The 21134-nt window shown below is 36.4% G+C and overlaps 1 protein-coding gene and 1 long non-coding RNA gene across 6 annotated transcripts in view; one reads left to right on the top strand and one right to left on the bottom strand.

Moving 5' to 3' along the window:
• Nucleotides 1-21134, bottom strand: part of COP1 (COP1 E3 ubiquitin ligase) — a 252752-nt gene that overhangs the window by 161795 nt on the left and 69823 nt on the right. For 4 of the 5 annotated variants that reach the window (XR_008293057.1, XM_027074264.2, XM_027074265.2 and 1 more), the window contains exons 7-9: nt 17175-17234; nt 15689-15765; nt 4083-4140 (exon numbers count right to left, since the gene is read on the bottom strand). The exons of the other annotated variant lie outside the window; for it this stretch is intronic. Coding sequence is in view for 3 of the 4 variants with exons in the window: in XM_027074264.2 (XP_026930065.1) it covers nt 4083-4140; nt 15689-15765; nt 17175-17234 (195 nt within the window). In the remaining variant the exon portion in view is untranslated. The remainder of the gene's footprint in view (nt 1-4082; nt 4141-15688; nt 15766-17174; nt 17235-21134) is intronic. 5 annotated transcript variants of the gene reach the window in all.
• LOC128312996 (uncharacterized) lies at nt 1981-11033 on the top strand. The gene is made up of 3 exons (XR_008293058.1): nt 1981-2058; nt 5735-5862; nt 10895-11033. It is a non-coding gene; the product is annotated as an uncharacterized LOC128312996 (long non-coding RNA).

Genomic DNA, 21134 nt, shown 5'->3' with positions numbered 1-21134 from the left:
TTACTATCTCTCCAACTAGATTGGAAGCCTGGTTACAGCAGGGATCTTGGTGTTATGTTTGTTCAATAATGTATCCCCAGAGCCTGTAATCAGTGCCTAGTAAATAGCAGGTACTACAAACAACAAAAACAAAAAAACAAAAAAACAAAAAAAAAACCTGTTGGTTGAATAAATGAGTTTTAAAATCACAGGCTCTGAAGCCATAACGCCTAGGTTAAAATCTCTTACTAGTTATATTGTCCTGGGCAACCTCCTTAACCTCCCTGTGCCCCAGTTGCCTCCTCAATAAAAATTATAGTAATAATACTTATCACACAGGTTAAGTTCTGAAAATTTAAGTGGTTAATACATGTAAAGCACTTTAATGTCCATGAATAGTTAAGTACAAAGTAAGTGTTACATAATGACTAATATTACTGCTTTAATGAATTCTTTAGGTATACTTCAAAATCTCCCACTGTGTTTAAATTTTAATCAATTTTCAAAAAATTGTAACAAATTTTGCTTTATATAAACTCCAATGCTTATAGTATGTCACACAAATTACTACGACTTTGGGGAACTATACCTTTTACTTGGGTGAAAAATTGCATGTGTCTTTCATGCTTCCTTCCCTGAGTCCTCTTCCAGTATACACTTCTCTTTCACTTGTGGTTGCTTTAGTTTTAGTTTCGCTATATTCTTTAGAATCCTTACATTTGCCAGGCTTATCCTCAACTATTCCTCTACTTTCAATCCATTTTGTGTCAATTTGCTTTAGGTCTGTCTCTTCTGAAGAGTATAGCTAGAAATGAAGGGTAGACCTTCAGCACAGTATGTCCAATCCATTCTATCCCACAAACGCTAGTAGGATTCCTCCTCAACACTTCCCTGTCCTCCAGCAGCGGCTAAGGCTGGAGTCTTCTGGGAGACCCAGCCTTTGTCATCCTTAGGCACACTTTTATTCTGCACATTGTGACTCATGTTAGGCAGCCTTCCTAAGTGGTTTTGTTAATCCTCTATAAATTCCTTATAAGTTTGCAGGGTGAGGATAGTCATAGGTCAATGGGATTTCTTGTGAGTGAAGGTTAGAGACATATTAACATGTTGGTTGACTGGCTCAGTGTACTATCTCTGATAGGAAACCAGAGGTTTCCTTTATTACATGAGGAAAGTGCTGCTCTAAAAATTAAAAAAATAAAAGAAAACACTATTCTGACTGCTTTTCTTTTCCACCCAGATTCAACTTCTATTCTTTCTAGCTCACTGCTAGAAATTCTAAACAAATATTATGTAAATGGCAATACTAGCAAACCTTTTCTTGTTCCTCTATGAAGAGACTGTTAATACTCAGCAGCCAAAGACTAATAGAAACACACACCTTTAGTTGAACAAGTTTTATTCATTACTCACTACGACTAAGAATACAGCACATTATGGGTAAGGGACAACTTATAAAATACAGGCTCATGTCAAGTGTTTGGGGAAGGGCTCTGGATAGAATACTGTCAAAAGTGGGAATAAATCTGTGACTGACCGTCTTTTTTTTTTTTTTTTTAATGTTTATTTTTGAGACAGATACAGAGCATGAACAAGGGAGGGGCAGAGAGAGGGAGACATAGAATCTGAAACAGGCTCCAGGCTCTGAGCTGTCATCACAGAGCCCGATGCGGGGCTCCAACTCACAGACCATGAGATCATATCTGAGCCGAAGTCAGATGCTTAACCGACTGAGCCACTCAGACACCCCTATGACTGACCATCTTAATAAATCTTACCTAGAAGAACAGAAGGCCACAGTAAAACTAAAATTGTAATTAGTAAACCAACGGAAATTGCTCAAATTAGCTGGAACAGAGGTGTCTTTGGTATTTCTTGTGGCTTACACAGTGACTTTGTTTTTGTATGTGCTTAGTTTATGAAGTAATCTTCTTTTTTCTTTCATCACAATCACAGAGTGGATATATCTCAGGTTGATGTTTTGTGAGATTATACTCAAAAGGAAAACATAAAGGTTCACTGTGAATGCAAAGCCTGTTTCCAGATTCAGAGACTGCTGTTCCCTCTCAAGTTTTTAAGGTATATTTCAACTTAATACTTTAAAATATCTCCTGATATAAACCATTATGTCTTATAAAAATAACCAGATCTAGTGTTTTCATGGCTGTTCAGTAACAAATGCAGGGGCACCTGGGTGGCTCAGTGGGTTAAGCAGCTGATTTTGGCTCAGGTCATAATCTCATGGTTCATGGGTTCTAGCCCCACATCAGGCTCTGTGCTGACAGCTTAGAGCCTGGAGCCTGCTTCGGATTCTGTGTCTCCCTCTCTGCCTCTCCCCCACTCGTGCTCTCTCTCTCTCTGTCACTCAAAAATAAACAGACATTTTTTAAAGAATTAAAAGGAAGGAAGGAAGGAAGGAAGGAAGGAAGGAAGGAAGGGAGGGAGGGAGGGAGGGAGGGAGGGAGGGAGGGAGGGAGGGAGATATAGACACAAACCAGGGCACCTGGGTGGCTCAGTAGGTTAAGAGCCTGACTCTTGATTTCAGCTCAGGTCTTGATCTCACAGTTCGTGGGATCAAGCCCTGTGCTGAACAATGCAGAACCTGCTTGGGATTCTCTCTTCTCCCTCCCTCTCTCTCTCCCCTCCCCTGATCATGTGCTCTCTCTCTCTTAAAATAAACTTCAAAAAAAAGAATAGATGCAAAACAATCTATGAACTTACTATTCAAAAAAATAAAAGTACAGGCCAAATACATGCATGCATTTGAAGAGAACACAGGACGTGCAAAGTAGTTACACGAACTAACCATGAAAGAGGTGGTTATCTAAGTAGTGGGAAAAGGAAAACACAAACAAAAGCGGCATGATCCAAAAGAATTTTTTTTCCACTTTGATTTAAAAAAAAACAAAAACAAAACACCACGCTATACATAAAGTGAATATACAAATGAACATGCATTTATAATTTTATGTAAGTTTATTTATTTTTGAGAGAGAGAGAGAGAGAGAGAGAGAGAGAGAGAGCACAAGAGTGTGGGGGAGGGGCAGAGAAAGAGGGAGAGAGAGAATCCCAAGCAGTCTCTGCCCTGTCAGCACAGAGCCTGATGCAGGTCTCAAACTCACCAACCATGAAATCATGACCTGAGCCAAAACCAACAGTCAGATGCTTAACCAAATGAGCCACCCATGTGCCCCAAATGAACATGCATTTAAAAACACCTCAATGTTTCCCTTTTCCTATGAAGGATAGTATCAGGACAATTTGAAAAATCTGAGTAAGATACAGGGATTAGATAATAGCATTATATCTATGTTAACTTTTTGTATTTTAAAATTATATTGTGATTACATAAGACAATACCCTTGTTTTTAAGGACATACACACTGAAGTATTTAGACATAAAGGATCATTATGAATGTACCTTTCTCAAACAACACAGAGAAAAAAATTATGTTTACATAAACAAAAGAGAATGAGAATGAGAAAAGAAATGTAATCAAATGTTAACATTTGGATAATCTGGATAAAGGATACAAAGGAATTCCTTTTATTATTTTGGTCACTTTTCTCCAAGTATGAAATTATTTCAACATAAAAAGCTTTTTTGTCAAAATTAGATTTGTCAAAATCAGATTTGACAAATATCAGCATCCCCAAATTACAGATGGAGAGAATAAAAGTCAAAATAATCATACAACTAATTAGAAGAGGTGAAGCTGAAGTCCAGTTTACTCAAATATGTACTTCACTTTCCACAGAAAGCCCTAACATTTCAACATAATGAGTAACTCATCAACAGATCTAACTATCTTATCCCAGAGAGAAACAATGTGCTGATTATTCATAATTTCCTCTTACAGTACTTCCCTCCTCTCAAGGTCTGATGTTACAACCACTGAATTTTAAAAAATGTTTAACTCATCACTGATGAGCACATAAACAGCTATTTATGCATCAGAGGTATCCAAATCCTAATCGATGCCACAGCATTCAAAACAGCTGTGTTTGTGTCAGGACATTCCAGGAAACTAATCTATGATTTTACAACTCAGGTGATTATAGTCATTGTACCACTAAAACAAACTGTTAAATACATCATTTACCTGAGAACTGCCACTGAAACCAGGAGGTTGGTTGAATTCTGTGGAATCAATAATACTACTGCAAAATGAAGAGAGAAAAATATGATTTCAGTGTTTACATTATTCTATCAACAGAAAAGGTAAATCTAAAATATATCATATCTAAATCCAATATTTCTTCTTTCTAAGGAAAGAAAATATTTATTGCCAACAACTTAATTAGATATCAAATAAGTGCATAACCCATAAACCAAACATCAGGAAATATAAACAATTTGCCCCTTGACCCGACCACTTAAACAAACACACTGTGAAAGAATGTCAATAAGGAATAATCACAAAACAGGTGTATACCCAAAGGTATTTGCTTCCATTTCATTTTCGGATAGGTTCATAGGTTGTATGGAACATCAGGAAAAGAACACAAGCAAGCAATTGAAGTTACAGTGAAGAGATCCTGTTATGCCCCTGAAGAGCTACGCACCCTCAGACACATACTTTATAACCTCTGCGCTTCCTCATCTGCAAAGTGGGATGAGTGGGGGGTGAGCTATCTCTAGATTATCTAGAGTCCCATCAGGTCCCAAATGTTAGGATAATCATCTTACAGGAAAGAAAATTACCAAAGGAATGGAATAAGTTGTAAAATACCAATACTCTTTTTCTCACAGTCCAAAACCTATACACTAGTTTTCTCTACCCCGATCAAAACATCATGCTTTCTGCATCAGTTCTTTTTATTTGGTTATAACCTCTGTGCATGTTCCTACCTAATCCTACAAAAACCTCTAAAACTATCTTTTTCTTTGTATTAGTTCTATCTTACCATTTGTCTTTTCACTTCATCACTCCTACATACTTCTCATCTTTAAATAAACTAGCCTATGTTCATAGGTGTTCATTAACACCTGAAAATGGCAAAACATATATCAACCATGATCAACCAGTTATTTACATTTAAAAAAACTCTTCTTCCCTAATACTACTATAAAAAATGTTTATATTCTTGCCCACCCTAGTGAAATTTAAGCAAGTGAAGGTAGTGATAAAGACGGGTCTCTCTACACAAATACACAAAATCATTATTTACCTTAGTATTCAAACGACCTCAAAAGTTATGAGAGGCATTCTTTTTTTCTTTAATTTTTTTTAATATTTATTTTTGAGAGAGAGACAGAGCGCGTGCAGGCAAGGGGCAGAGAGAGGGAGACACAGAATCTGAAGCAGGCTCCAGGCTCTGAGCTGTCAGCACAGAGCGCGATGCAGAGCTCGAACTCATGAACCGTGAGATCATGACCTGAGCTGAAGTCAGATGCTCAACCGAGTCACCCAGGTGCCCCAAAATGAGAGGCATGCTTAAGGGCAGAGAGTGGGTTTGTTAAATGACTGTGGGCAATTTAAGAAAGGCCTTATCTGTCCACTAGTTTCTCCACCTATTAAAATAAGAAGGAGACTGCAGAGAGGTGTGAGGTTTAAATACGAATGTTCTCAGGATAAAGCCAGAAAAATGATAAACATTCAATATATTTTTCCCTCTATTAATACAAAATTAGTCAAACAGTCTCACACTTTAAAAAAAATACAATAAATCGCACGGAACTGTCTTCACAGTAGTCTTAAAGAAAAAAAAACAAAACAATCTTAATCCCTCATATCCTTAACTGTTCCTATAGGAAGACTCAATTATATAAGAAGGTCTTCAAAGCACTTACACTACAAATTAAAGAACACAATCTTGTAATGGGTTTCTTCTGATGAAATATAACCAGTGATCACCATCCTTGCAAAGAGCCATGCGCTGGTAAGAAAAGATCATCTGCTACTTTTAGTGTACTCCATCCAGGGCTAAACATGAGGAAACACGTATTCAAAATCTCTCTGTTCCTTTTACTAATGAAATCTAACCCCTTGGCATTTGTATAAACATTAACAAAATTATGTAGCTGCATATTTAGAGGTCAACAGAACAATTTCTAGATGTTTTTTATGGTATTACAATTCAGATTTCTTTGACTGCAAGCCTGAATAATGATACTGATATATCAGTGTGTATAGTGAGATAACTATATTTGACTACACATCAAATATATATTTAAAAATCAATTTGTAGGGGTGCCTGGGTGGCTCAGTTGGTTAAGTGTCCAACTCTTGGTTTCAGCTCAGGTCATGATTTCACGGTTTCACGGGTTTAAGCCCCATGTGGGGCTCTGCGCTGGCAGCATGGAGCCTGCTTGGGATTCTCTCCCTCTCTGCCCCTCCCCCATTCACACTGTCTGTCTCTCTCTCAATCTCTCTCAAAAAAAAAAATACACTTAAAAAATTTTCAATAAAAATAAATTTGTTAAGAGATTTCAAATTATAAGCTTAAAGTGGTATTTTATTAATAATGACTGCAAAGTCTGAAATTTATTTTCTACAGATCTCATTCACCAGAAAAACTTTATTGCTACATACTGGACTGTAACAGACGAATCTGCAAAAGAAACTTCTTTAATACTTCTCTTTAAAATGTGTGTGTGTACAGGGGCACCTGGGTGGCTCAGTTGGTTAAATGCCCAACTCTTGACATCAAGGTTCATGGGATCAGGCCCCACGTCGGTCCTGTGCTGACAGCATGTAGCTTGCTTGGGATTCTCTCTCCCCCTCTCTCTCTGCCTTCCCGTTCTCTCTCTCAAAATAAACAAATAAATACAAATATTGGGCTCAAAAGGATTATATAAAACTCAAATTCCTAAAACCTAAAACTCTAAAAATCAAATAAATGCAATACTTTTTGTGACTTATTTGAAGGTAAAACCTTCCCTAAACAGATCTGACCTCATTTCACTCACCATGAACATTCATGCTTCAATGCTAAAATATTAATGTGCTTGATTATGTGGAACTGCCTCTTACTCCTCCATTACTATTATGTAATAATTATATGGGGGCTGGGGGTAGGTGACAGACAGAATACTAAATACTGAAACACTTCTGACTCCAAAGGCTTCCAAAAAAGTTTGGGGAACCTATACATCATACAGCTTGGGTTTATTTGAGAAATGTAACGTTAGCTCAGTAATAAAACTACTGGGTTCCAGAGTACACATCTATGGCCTCTGAGAAAAAAAAAAAAAAAGAAATTCAGTTTGTTCTGAATATTTCAGAAGTTACTGGAATATTTCAGAACTCCAAAAACATTTTCAAGGTGCCTGGGTGGCTCAGTCAGTTGAGCGTCCAACTCTTGATTTCAGCTCAGGTCATTATCCCAGGCTAGTGGGTTCAAGACCCGCATCAGGTTCTCTGCTGTCAGCACAGAGCCCACTTCAGATCCTCCGTCCCCCTCTCTCTGCCCCTCCCCTGCTCTCGCGCGCGCTCTCTCTCTCTTTCTCTCTCTCTCTCTCTTCATAAATAAATAAATAAATACCCCAATACCCTTATTAATTGTGCCTTTTAAATTGTAGTTGATTAGGAAGTGTTGTAGTTACACAGTGCATAGGGGGACTGTATGAACCTAATGCTTATACTGCCTTTTAAAATGTCTGTAGTTCCATAATTATTCCTAAAGTTAAAAAAACAAAAGCAAAAGTGCAATTCATTTTAAAATTTTCTTGGTAAGAAGAGTTTTCTCAGAGAAAAACTTACTGTTGACAGATGTAAAAAGCAAGTATAATAGAAAGTATCTGAAAGCACAGGTCTGAATCTATTGCTTTGCTGCCTCTGGAATTCTACTTGCTTGGTAGAATTTCAAAAACAAAAGAGCAAGCTCAAAAAAACAAGACTGACAAGACTGATTTGCCACTAAAACTAGCGAAAGTCCCAGTGTGTTAGGCTAAGTGCTGTAACTACTTTATATTCTACTACTATTTTCCAGTGAGGGGAAATAGTTTACAATTTAGTTATAATTCACACAGGAGAAATTTTTCATTGTCAGATGATACAGGTACCACAAGTCTTAAGTGTTACAAAAACCCAGTTATCTGAAATAACCTCAGAAAAGGCTTTAAAAGCAAGGAAAGCAATAACAGCTTCAAAGTAGAGGATCTGGAGAGTGGGAAAAACACGCTAGGACTTGGGTAGTGGAGAGACAGTAAACAGCAGAAATGGAAAATGGTAACAGCACATGAAATTTTATGCTTATATACAGTTATCCTTATATGTAAAACAGGGTTACCATATATTCTTTTAGTCTTCCCAGCCTCTCCCATTCCAGACCTCCCAGAACCAAGGTATATCTATAATAATCAAAGGGGTGAAAAGTTTCCTCTAGGACTAATCTGACAGGACAAAAAAACCATCAGCAAGAGGATGCAATCACAGTATATGAATGGAATCAACCAATAATTTGCTTCCTGCCCAAACATTTAATTTTAATTTTCCTGGCTCTCCAAGTCCAGAAACTCGATTTCAGGTGGGTTTTTTGTTTCGTCTTGCTTTGACTTCAGGTGTTCTTAAGTCGTTATAAAAGGATATATAACTGTACAGACTTGAGAGTAAAACAAATCTTTGCCTTATCCTCCATAAAAGATGAAGTAAGCTAAGAATATAAAATTTTAGTGTTGAATATTTGAGCTTTCTCTTATGAAAAAATCCTATCTGATTTAAAGATTTATTTAAATACATATCAGTAATACAGACATGTTCACTATCTACTAAACCAATATTTACATACTTTTAAAGTATGAACCCCCCACACCTGCATTTAAATCTCTGGGATCTACCTCAGACCTAATGATCAGATTTGGGGATAGGGTTCAAAACTCTACATTACAAATAAGAGTCTTGGTGGATGCTTACACACACTGAAATTTGGTGTAGCCACACCTTACATTTCAGAGTTGGAATGGACTGTTAACATCTTCATCAAGTGGTGACAAATTACAGTTTAGTAATAAGAACTCAAAGGTGTTTTTTAATCCTGAAAAGCCAACAAATCAAATGTAATTACTAAAGTTTTAGAGTTAAAACCATTTTGGTTATTTTAAATCTTGGAATCGAAAAGTCTTATTTACGTATCTTAAGCAGAATAATTAATGTGCCAGCACAACTTATTTTTCATCCTAAAGCTATGTAACCATCAGAGCAGAGTTCTAGGGTCTGTTTTAGTCACAACTATACCCCTAGGGACTAAAGCAGAGTTTTACGTATGTGTCATATGGCCTCCAAAACTACCTGAGTGACTGAAGAATAAATTCTTCAAACATTCTAAATAAAGAAAGTGCACAGTTTCAGAAAAGGTCTTCAAAACTTGCTACTTCTCTATTACCTATCAATTTAATGAGAAATGGCAGATGTATGAAGAGTACCCGCTACATTATTGCCAAGGAAGTTTGTTTTCTGTGTTTTGTCTTTCTTTTTGTTTTAAATCAAGTTGAAAATTCTGTAAGATTCTTTAATGTCCCTCATCTCCTAGGACTTCAATTTCAACTCCTTTGCATAGTATAGCATCAGTGTAAGGCAAGTAACTCCTCACTACTCAGAACAATAAAACAATCAACTGGTTTTACTATTTCTCCCACACCATATAGAAACTTCACTAAAAAACAGCCACACCATCATTTATGTTCAAAAGTGCTCAATGCAGGTACAGCAGAGATTTCTTAAGATCCACCTAACCTTCGAGATACAGAAAAATATGTGGAGAATTTCCTATATTGTTACAATTCCCCTTTTGGATAAAGGAAATAAAGGCTAAATAAAAACTGTAGGTTTATGTAGGGAAAATTTTTCAAATATATAATAGAGACAAAACTCTAAGGATCAGAGTTAGCCTTGACCATAAAAGCATTTCAATTTCTATATTTTAAACAAGTTATCTCCCTAAGTAAAATAAAGCAATTGAACCAATAATAACTACCAAAAAGTACCAAGAACTTAAGCATCAGTATGTGAAGAAGGATCCATTAACACAGCCCTAGTCATAATCCAGCCAAAGACCTGACACGCAAGAATAAGAAATGTGGGTCCATTTTCATCTACTAAACCAAAGAGCCATCTCAAACCACCACCCACCACCACCACCCTCACATTTTTTTTTTAATGACTAAAGGTAAATATAATCTCTCACTGATACAGGGGAGTTAAAGAAATTATTTTTTTTATGTTTATTTTGAGAGAAGGAGGAGGAGCAAGGAGGGAGAGGAGGAAAGAGGAATTCCAAGCAGGCTCCACTCCGTCAGTGCAGAGATGGCTGTGGGGCTCGAATTCACGAACTGTGAGATCATGACCTGAGCCAAAATCCAGAGTTACATGCTTAACCGACTAAGCCACCCAGGGGCCCCCTAAAGAAGAATTTCTTAATCTAGTCCAGAGCCATTATGAAACATCATATTCCTTTAGTTTCATTAGTTTACTCGATCAAATTATAAAATATACAAATTCACAAGGTATATACAAAATATAAAACATAGAAATTCACTACCCTACATATATATTCTTGATAATAAATAATTCTACATTGATAAAGTGACCCCTTGCTTTTCCTTCCTATTATACCTACATTTTGATTCATCTGGACCTTTGTCAAAAACGATGGAAACACAAATAAAAGATAAGTCTCAAAAATATCTGATAAAAGAAGTTAAATAAAAGGTATAAAGGTCTTATCTCTATTTTATTTATAAACCTCCCTCTTTTATACACAGAAAATCTTAATAAGCAATTCAAATTTTAAACTTATGTGTCTTTTTAAAAAAATGAATTAAATTTGTGATCAATAGGAAGTCTCTTATGGGTAAAGGCATTTTAAAGATTGGAGAATCTAGGCCAGAAAAAATTTATTTACTATTTTATCATAAGAAAGCAAAAGTTATTTGGCAAATTTAACTCCAATAATTCTCTGGATCGTATTACAGCATATCTACCCTAAGCAAACAGAGAAGCTTAAACTAACACATCATCTTCAAACAAAGTTATCTGAAGTTCTGAAAACACAGAGGTAAGAAACTAATAAGTGACAATTCTGAAATACTTGCTTAAAGACAACAAACCGATTGTGAGACAATTATTTCTATGGTAGAAATTGTAGAATTCTAGAATTTCTATGTAGAAATCGTAGAATTCTAGAATTTCTACGTGAAAGAAGAAATTTGTAAAAATTTACAAGCAAAATTACTGGTAATGGTTTCAGAGAGGACTTAAAATCTAAATTTTAGATATTAGATTTTTTTGGTCTAAGAATGTTTTAATCTAAGGATCATCACCATCAGGATGCCTGGGTGGCTCAGTCGATTGAGCATCCAACTTTGGCTCAGGTCATGATTTGTGAGTTCCAGCACCACAATCGGCGCGGAACCCGCTTCAAATCCTCTGTCCCCCTCTCTGTGCCCATCCCACCATGCCTGTGCTCTCTCAGAAATAAAGGATAAACAAATAAAAATCATTACTGTCACTGACAAGAAAATCTTAACAGAAATGTTTCATTTTAGTAAAGTTTGAGCTAAAAAGTTAAAAATGCCTCATATATTAATAATCCTCTATAAAAATGGATTAAGATATATTCACTCACAATGATACTATCAGATAAAAGGACCAATCCCATTTGGCAACAGGTAAGAGAGACTGCGCTTGCCTATCATTCTCTAGTTCACTCATAATTTGACACACACAGATATGTAACAATAAGTGTAAACTATAGTTCACTGGGAACTGTGGAGACTTTCTTCCTCACAATCTAAAGCAGAATTGAAAAGGCCCTGAGAACAGCAATCTTAAGCTTAAACTAATTCTAGTAAGAGAAATTTGTAATGGATGAAGGCTTAAAACTATTTTTTTTAAAAACCATACCTGATTTATCAAAGAAAGATCACACACTCACCCCCCTCCCCAAACCCACCCTAATGAAGCTTGGCTGATAGCTTTGGGGTTTTTTTTGAAGATTATGTTAGTTTACTTATTAAGTATACTAAACCTCATGCTTCAATCAAAATCTCACAAACTAATGAAAATTAAATAACATCCTAGGTTAAATACATATTTGTTCAAAAACATAGTTTACATCCTATTATGTATAAATGCTCATATAAAAATAAATAAGTATAAGAAAAACTCAATAATCACAAAATTACAACACAGCATGGAAAACAGAAAAACTAGTACACATAGCACAGAAGCAAGAATAAAGTAAGCAGAAATGGATTTTTCTGAAGTGGTTAATTCTATTTCTTCCTTCCTTTCTCCCCTGTCAGTCTTTAGGGAAATACTATATCAAAAAAGAAAAGATAAGAGTTCACCCTTGGTTGGATTCTTGGGGAGGAGGGGTTGGAAAAGAGGAGCTATTTAAGAAAGGAACCCGAAGTTTCTAGGCAAAAGGAACAGGTATAAGTAAAGATATTTTAACATCTTGTTTGGGGACTTAAATTCGATTCTTAAATCACACACACACACACACACACACACACACACACAAATTATGGAAGTCCATGCAAAAGAGTTGGATCTAAACCAACTTACATGCAGTGGAAAGCCACTGAAGGATTTTAAGTAGGAAAGAAACACGACCAGATTTCTGGCAATCCTCTGGAGGAGGATAGTTAGAAGACCACTACTAGACTCCATGTGATATTGAGGGTCTAAACAAAGCAGCAGGAAGAGAATACATAGGATATGAAAATTACAGCTAATCATGGTATATAAAAGATAAAATCCTGGGGGAAGTGGGGCTGGAGAATACTCTTGTATGTCTTTTATTTTTTCTTTCATTTTAACTACATTAGCTAATCATTAACTTAGAATCTATGCAGGGGATTCAATGACCCAACACATAAAGAGGTACTCATTACAGAAGAAAATAAATGAGGAGCACCTGGGTGGCTCACTCAGTTAAGCATCTGACTTCAGCTTAGGTCATGATCTCACAGTTCATGAGTTTGAGCCCCGCAACAGGCTTTGTACTGACAGCTCAGAGCCTGGAGACTGCCTCAGATTCTGTGTCTCCTCTCTCTGCTCCTCCCCCCACTCATGCTCTATTTCTCTCTGTTTCTCAAAAATAAATAAACATTAAAAAAATTAAAAACAAAAAAGAAATAGAAGAAGAAAATAAATGAATCTACAAAACGGCTTTTAAGGCAAACCTGCTTTAAAAGAAACCAAACACATTACAGTGAGGAATAAAACAAAAACTGGCATTTAAATAATAAAGCTAATATGGGGTGCCTGGGTGGCTCAGTTGGTTGGGCATCCAACTTTGGCATAGGTCATGATCTCACTGTTCCCAAGTTCAAGCCCACGTCGGGCTCCAGGCTGACAGCTCAGAGCCTGCTTCAGAGAGAGAGTGTGTGTGTGTGTGTGTGTGTGTGTGTGTGTGTGTGTGTGTGTGTCTCTCTCTCAAAAATGAACAAACATTAAAAAAACTTAATGCACCTAATAATTATGGGGGAAGAAAGTTATAATAATTGGAACTACATGCTATTTCCTAAAAATAAAAAAAATTTCAAATGTTGACAGTATAACATAACATTCTTTCCATCATGTTTAATTTCCCATCTTAATCTTAAGGATCATTTCCTAAGAGTAGTTAAGGGCTACATCATTTTTCCCAAATGCCTCTTTCAAACCTTAATATTCAAATTACTTGTAAGAAAATACCAAAACACTCTTCTGAAGAAAATATTACGTTTACATCTGTTTCCCTTCTTCAACTGTTAAGCAGGTTAACTCTGCCAGAACCTCATTTGACAATAGCTTTGCATAATGCATAGGATTTTAGTAGTTCTCCAACAAAGTTTTCACAGACTTCACGAAACCCTGTATCTTTCATAAGATCTGCTAGTTTATTTTATAATACAACCACTTCTCATCTCTTCATCCACTAAAATAATCCAAAAAAATAAATCCTAATCCAAGGCACCACCTCCTCTCTTCTAGACTGTTATTTGCTTCCTAACTTTCTACCACAATTCCAATGGCAGGGCCGATACAGTCTCTCCTCCATCCTCCACATGGGTACCCCAGTAAAAATTTTAAAATCTAAATCAGTTCCTGCTCAAAACTCTCTCATGACTTTCTATCATATTTACACCTCATTCATGTGTCAGCTTAAATACTGCCTCCCCAGAGAAGCCAGACTATACAAACTGACATAGAATCCTGTTGCCAACCCATAATGTGCCTAGTTTTTCTTCCTAAGGTACTACTTATATGCTTTGTACTACTACTACATCATGAATTTGCTTGTTTGGTATCTCTCCCAATCTCACACAGACACCTACCAAAAGGTAAACTCCAATAAAGGGCAGGGAGTCTGTCAACCATACTCCCAACAGCTAGAACGGTGCCCAGCGTATTGGAGGCATTCAATAAAGAGAGCCCATTAAATGAATGTAATATTATACTGTCACATGTTAATAAAACCCATCTGTAAGAAACCAAATAATAAAGACATGGACACAATAAAAAGAAACGCTACTATTAAACAAGAGAGGACAATGGGAATTGTCAATTTATTAGGGAATATTTTGTGAGATGACAATTTTTGCTTACCTGCATACACTCACGTAATATTCCGTTGACAAAGATCCCATATATTTCAGAAAGTGAACATTAAACTTAATGATAACAATATCCCACAGAATGAGTCATTCCCAAGTGTTTTAAAGAAAATAAAATATAAAGGAAAAAAAGTTGAATAACACAGCTAAAGTGACTCCAGAATCAACTTGAACTCACAAGGATTCTCCACAAATGGTTAATGAGGAAAATAACAAATATCCCAGGAACCTTCGTTCATTAGAACATTCCTTGTGCCCCTTTCCCCTGCCTATCATACCAAATCAGATATAGAGTTTTCCTGAACTGACAGAGGTTTTGAAGGGTAGTGTAATCTCTCATACTGGCACTGAACAGCCTGATAACCCACGTGTTATCCTGTAACTATCTGTCTGAAAAGCTTCCACTGGACCATTATCCTAAATGGACTGGCAAGTTAAAAACATGTAAAGTTACTCTTCCTTTGAACAATTCAAGCAAAAAAGTTCAAATTCAAATTTCAGGTAGTACATATTTCATCCACTAGAACTTTAGAGCTAGAAGGAACCAGTGACATTTACTATATTTCACAAATACTTACTGAATAAGGTCAGTCACTACTGCTACTCTATAACCTAGGGAAACCATCACAAGCAAAACCAATACAATCCCTGGTCTCATACAGCATATAGAAGAAAAGACAAATTAACAATGCAGTGTTATGAAGAAAATACCAGGGAGATCTAAATAACAGATTTAATGCCTTCATTTTCAATCTGGGGAAAGTGATGTGCCCAAGAAAATTCAACAGGTCAGGGGAAAAGCCCAAGGTTTTACTTTACAACTTTTTGTCTAATATTACCTACCATTTCAATTATAGATTTTTAAGGTCATCTGATTTTAATTTACAAGATGTTTAAAGCTACTATTATTTCAAGAAATTCACCAAACTTTTAATCCAACAGTGAATTCATAATATTACTTTATTCTACTAACTATTCATGGCATGAAAATTCAAAGCATTAAAGAAACAGATGGGCCATCTGAATCTCATTTCTACATCGTGACCAAAAGTAATTTCTCAGGGGTTTTGTACATTACACAGAAAAGGCTTCCAAGGACTACTACCATATGTGCATTTTGCAACATAAATCCTAAGTAATTACAAGTTTGAAGCTTTGTACCTGTGTGATGGAGAAGGAGCTTCAAATTGAGGCACTGTGCTATCCTCACTGACAGGAGAGTACAAGCCGCTCATTTCCTGAAAGCACAATTATCTGAGTTATAGGAGACACTCCAAACAAAAGAAGTGTAAATCAAAATGAGATATATCATATTCTTTTCCAATCCCAGGTTTTATTAGTCCATTTTGTCTCAACATCCAAATTTCTCAAAGCTTCCTCTCCTCAGAGTACAAAAGTAAGAATATTTAAAAAGTTAAGAGATAGCCTTTCTATGGTACACATTCTTAAAGAACTAGAAAGTCTTTAATAAATATTGTTCATGCCGAATTAAGTCACCAAATGTAGAAATGGTCAAATGTAAATATTTCAGATGAGATGTACAGTATACGATGTGAACAGTGAACAAGCTAATCATTAATCCAAGTGAGAATCTATTGATTAATATTAAGATACACATAACAGTTCGGTAACTGGATCATTAGGTTCAGCTCTCTGAGTAGAGAAAAATAGGATGTGCCTACTTTAAAAATATCCCTGCAAATATTAAGAAAAGTAACTGTCCTCTTGACTCAAATACTAGCTTTTGAAAATAATGACTTAAATTGTAACTCATTAACTCAGAGGAAGAAGACTCCTAATTAACTATTATTGCATAAGTTATGTACCTCTAACTCATACCAACAACCAGGCCTTTTATTACGTGCTCTTTTGATTAATGAAAAAGCAGCAAATTTCAAAATGCCACTAAAGATACATAATCTGACAGAATTACTTCTGTGTAATCCAAGCTCAGTTCAATCATGCAGCCAAGCAAGGGACATAAATATAAGAGTAACAAGTTAGGAATGTCACGTGGGATACCGAATTTCCACAAAATATTAAACTCAAGATCATTTCACATGTTCTACATATGAGCAAAAGAAAATTACAACACATGTGAACAATTTAAAACATACACTAAATGTAAATGTAGCTGCAGAAAATAACGTCACATAATAGCCTATGACCCTCCAAAAGGTCCTCCGATGGATTTCCATAAGTAAACTGTATTATGCTATAAATGCCTAACTATTGTCCCTGTGTTCTCCTAACTCTTTGTAAATTAACCTTAGCACGGTAGATACATAAAGAATTATTTACTTAATAAAAGAAGAAAATTGTGACATCATTTTAATAATAACTGAGGGTTTTGTGGGAGTTAATTTAAGTTACTATGATAGCATACCAAGAAAATTATTTTTTTTCAATCTACCCAAGAATAATTATGGCAATAAAACAGCGAAAACAAATTTAGAACACATTTTATCATAGTGTTCAGAATGCTTTTTCTATAAAAATGCACTCTGAATTAAAACTAAAGTAACATCTGTTACTTTCAATATAATGAAAACAAATCCCATAAATTCAATGCAGTAATTTAAAGGAAAAGGGACAATTTCATGAAACTGAAAATTGCTAGAGATGTGAGAAATTCTTGATCTCTTACTTCCACTCTTTTAATATCCTCTTCCAAAACACTCAGCTCCTTCTGGATCTGTTCCAGTTGCTGCAGACAAAAGAGAGAGGGGGAAAAAAGCCTAAACCAAACCACACTGGCATCACCACGATCAAAAAATAACTTCACATTTGGAAAATAATTCCTAGAAAACTGAGCACTAATAGGGATTGCAGGGATGAAAAATTGCAGACAGAAAGAGCTGAAAGTTCCATGTTAAAAAGTAAATGTAGAGACTTAATAATTAAGAAAACACAATTCTGTACTTCTTTAATGCAACACGGATTGACTTTATATAGACTTTATTAAGATACAAATGAACAAAAATGACAATGTAACTTAATAAAAATATAAAACATCCAAATACTTTCCAATTACCTCATTTGTTAGCAGTTAATGTCAACATGTCTGTTGTTAACCCCATTTTAAAAACAGAAATTAGTTTCATAGAGGTTAAATCCCACCACCCAAAAGCAATCACAAGTTAGCATCTTAACATTTCCTTCCCTCTTAAGCATGTCTTTTAATTTTTAAAGTATTTTTTATCTTCTTTTTTAAGTTTATTTATGGGGGGGGGGGGGGGGCGGGCAGAGACAGAGGGATAAAGAGAGAATCCCAAGCAGGCTCCACACTGTCGGTGCAGAGCCTGATGCAAGCCTGAACTCACAAACCATGAGATCATGATCTGAGCCAAACTTGGACTCTTAACCAACTGAGACACCCAGGCGTCCCTTAAGCATTTTTTTTAAAACGTGTTTACAGTAATGTTTAATCTTTGATATCTTACCCACTGCATCATAACCTTTTCCCATGCCATTAAAATGCAAACATTTTAACTGCTAAATCACATTCAACAATATATTTAACCATTCTCATCTTACTAGAGATTTATGCTATTTGCCTGATTCTGGAACATGAGCCTGCATTTCAACTTTCATTAAAAGATTATTAGGGGGGCCTAGGTGGTTCATTGGGTTGAGCATCTGACTTTGGCTCAGGTCATGATCTCACAGTCTATGAGTTTGAGCCCCACATCGGGCTCACTGCTGCCAGCACAGAACCCACTTCAGATCCCCTGTTCCCCTCTCTCTGCCCTTCCATTTCTTGCTCTCTCTCTCAAATAAATAAATAAATACTTTTTTTAAAAAAAGGAAAGATTTTTTTTAAAAAAATATTATTAAAATGAAGTTAATCAAAAAACAAAATAGTTAGGAAGGCTTCATTATGTTAAACTGCTTTCCAGAAACACTACACAAATTTAAATTTCTACCACCAGTATATATAAGCGACTATCTTAATCTAAACCAAATAAACAGAACCAATTTTTAAAATGTAAAATAACAGGGGCACCTGGGTGGCTCAGTCGGTTGAGCGTCCGACTTCAGCTCAGGTCACGATCTCACGGTTTGTGAGTTCGAGCCCCACATCAGGCTCTGGGCTGATGGCTCAGAACCTGGAGCCTGCTTCCGATTCTGTGTCTCCCTCTCTCTGCCCCTCCCCCATTCATGCTCTGCCTCTGTCTCAAAAATAAATAAACGTTAAAAAAAAATTTTTTTTTAAAGTTGTAAAATGTAAAATAACAAAAATGAATACTTCTACTTATCACAAGATGTGAAACAGGTTCTACTGCACATTAGGAAAATGAAAAGCACAGAAAAGCTAAATGACTTGCCCGAGACCACTCAGAACGTAAATGGCAGAACTGGTGTTCAAATCACAGCATCCCTCTTGCTCCAGAATTCATGCTGTTAAACCATTAAGCTATACTATTTCTTGAAAACAGTACCTCATTATTTAACCTTTTATTTCTTTAATGACTGGTAAGGGTAAGCAGACTTTCAAGGTTTTATTAACATTAGTACCTTCTCTTCTGTGGCAATACATACATAATGGGTAATATAATTGATAACTTACTGCTAATAAACACTGGGAAGAACAGGATTTAGAAAACTATAGCCCTTGCCCTCATGGAACTCAGTCCAGGGGAGAAATAAACAAGTAAGCCAACAGTTGAAATAGCATAGTAAACATGATGATGGTATGCACACAGAATGTAAGAGAAGGTTGCTCCTAACCTAGATGGAAAACTGGGGAACAGGGGAGAGGCAACTGGATAAGTGAAATTAGATCTGAAATCAAATGAAAGGCTGAACCTTGAAGGACTAACAGAATTCTGCTAGGGAAAGCAGGGAGGAAAGAGAAAGATCTAAAAGCTATGATAAAGGAGAATAATAAATCTGAAGCTATGATAATGAATAAAATCACCCAATGTCAACTAGTATAGTCAGCAGAGATGAGGAAAAAACGACATGGTAGGGAGAACAGCAATGTTTAAGAGATGGGCAAAGGACGATGGAGCAACCCTGCACGAACTACCATGAAATGCAAAGCAGCAGCCACACAACCCGAACACAAGACAGCATACTACCACAGAAACCATGGAGGAGTGGGGGGTGAGTGTAAAAAAATAATTAGCATTTGTCAAAAGCTTTCAACTCTTCTATCCACCGTAATAAATTTTTCTCTACCCTAAAATTTTTCACTCAATACTCCCACCTTAACTGAAACCTTGCTCTCCTCCCAAAGACAAAGTCTATCTTGGAATTCTTTCAAATAAACGCTGATCAACTGATAAATACACACGCCCCATGCTTCACAGGGGACTTACCACTTCTGCATATCCTGCCCATTTCCAATAATCAGTCTTCTACTCCAAACCACTCTGGTCTGGTTCAATCTAAGCAGCCAAATCACTCTAGGGATCTTAGCCTTCTATAAACAATCCAGTCACTTCCTGTCATCACTGACGCCTCTTGTCTTTTGCCTTTTGGTTCATGCATATTTTCAACTCCAGTGATCTTAAGCTCTAATTCGACAAAGCATCCCATGGTCACCAATTAACCTTTATCATTAATTACCCTGAAATGTTCCACTCTTCAAATCTTTATTTAAACAAATGCTAGGGATCTTCAGTATGAGTGCTTTAAAAATTAAATTTAGGGTCACCTGAGTGGCTTAGTCAGTTAAGCGTCTGACTTCAGCTTAAGTCAGATCTCACGGTTCCTTACTTTGACTCCCACATTGGTCTCTGTGCTGACAGCTCAGAGCCTGGAGCCTGCTTCAGATTCTGTGTCTCCCTCTCTCTCTGTCCCTGCCCTTTTAGTACTCTGTCTCTCTCTCTCTCTCTTTCTCTCTCTCTCTTTCTCAAAAATAAATAAGCATTTTAAAAAAAGTTACATTTAGGGGCGCCTGGGTGGCTCAGTCGGTTAAGCGTCCGACTTCAGCTCAGGTCATGATCTCACGGTCCGTGAGTTCGAGCCCCGTGTCGGGCTCTGTGCTGACCACTCAGAGCCTGGAGCCTGTTTCGGATTCTGTGTCTCCCTCTCTCTCTGCCCCTCCCCTGCTCATGCTCTGTCTCTCTCTGTCTCAAAAATAAATAAACGTTAAAAAAAAAAAATTTTTTAAGTTACATTTAAAAGAAAGATGAGGGGCGCCTGGGTGGCTCAGTCACTTAAGTGTCCGACTTTGGCTCAGGTCATGATGTCACGGTTTGTGAGTTCGAGCCCCGCATCAGGCTCTGTGCTGACAGCTCAGGAGTCCGGAGCCTGCTTCAGATTCTGTGTCTCCCTCTGTCTCTGCCCGTCCCTCACACTCTGTCTCTCTTTAAGTAAAATAAAGATTTTTATATATATGAAAAATGAAAGTAAACATCTACAATATCAACATCCAAAGATAGCCAACATCACTGGTAGGATACATAACATATAATAACTAAGATCAAATTAATAATTTTCATTCCACTTTTGAACTTGAAACACCAGGAAAAAATTCCAATATCTCCTGAAATCCCAAATTATTAAACTCTAATGTCCTATTATCTGAAGATAATGTCCCATCCTTTTAGTATCCCAAAAAGCTCTGGCTGGATAACATACATATTATTATATAAGG

The sequence above is a fragment of the Acinonyx jubatus genome, chromosome E4 (assembly GCF_027475565.1).
Source record: "Acinonyx jubatus isolate Ajub_Pintada_27869175 chromosome E4, VMU_Ajub_asm_v1.0, whole genome shotgun sequence".
In the NCBI taxonomy this organism is placed as follows: Eukaryota; Metazoa; Chordata; class Mammalia; order Carnivora; family Felidae; genus Acinonyx; species Acinonyx jubatus.
This window is presented reverse-complemented; position numbering and strand designations above follow the sequence as displayed.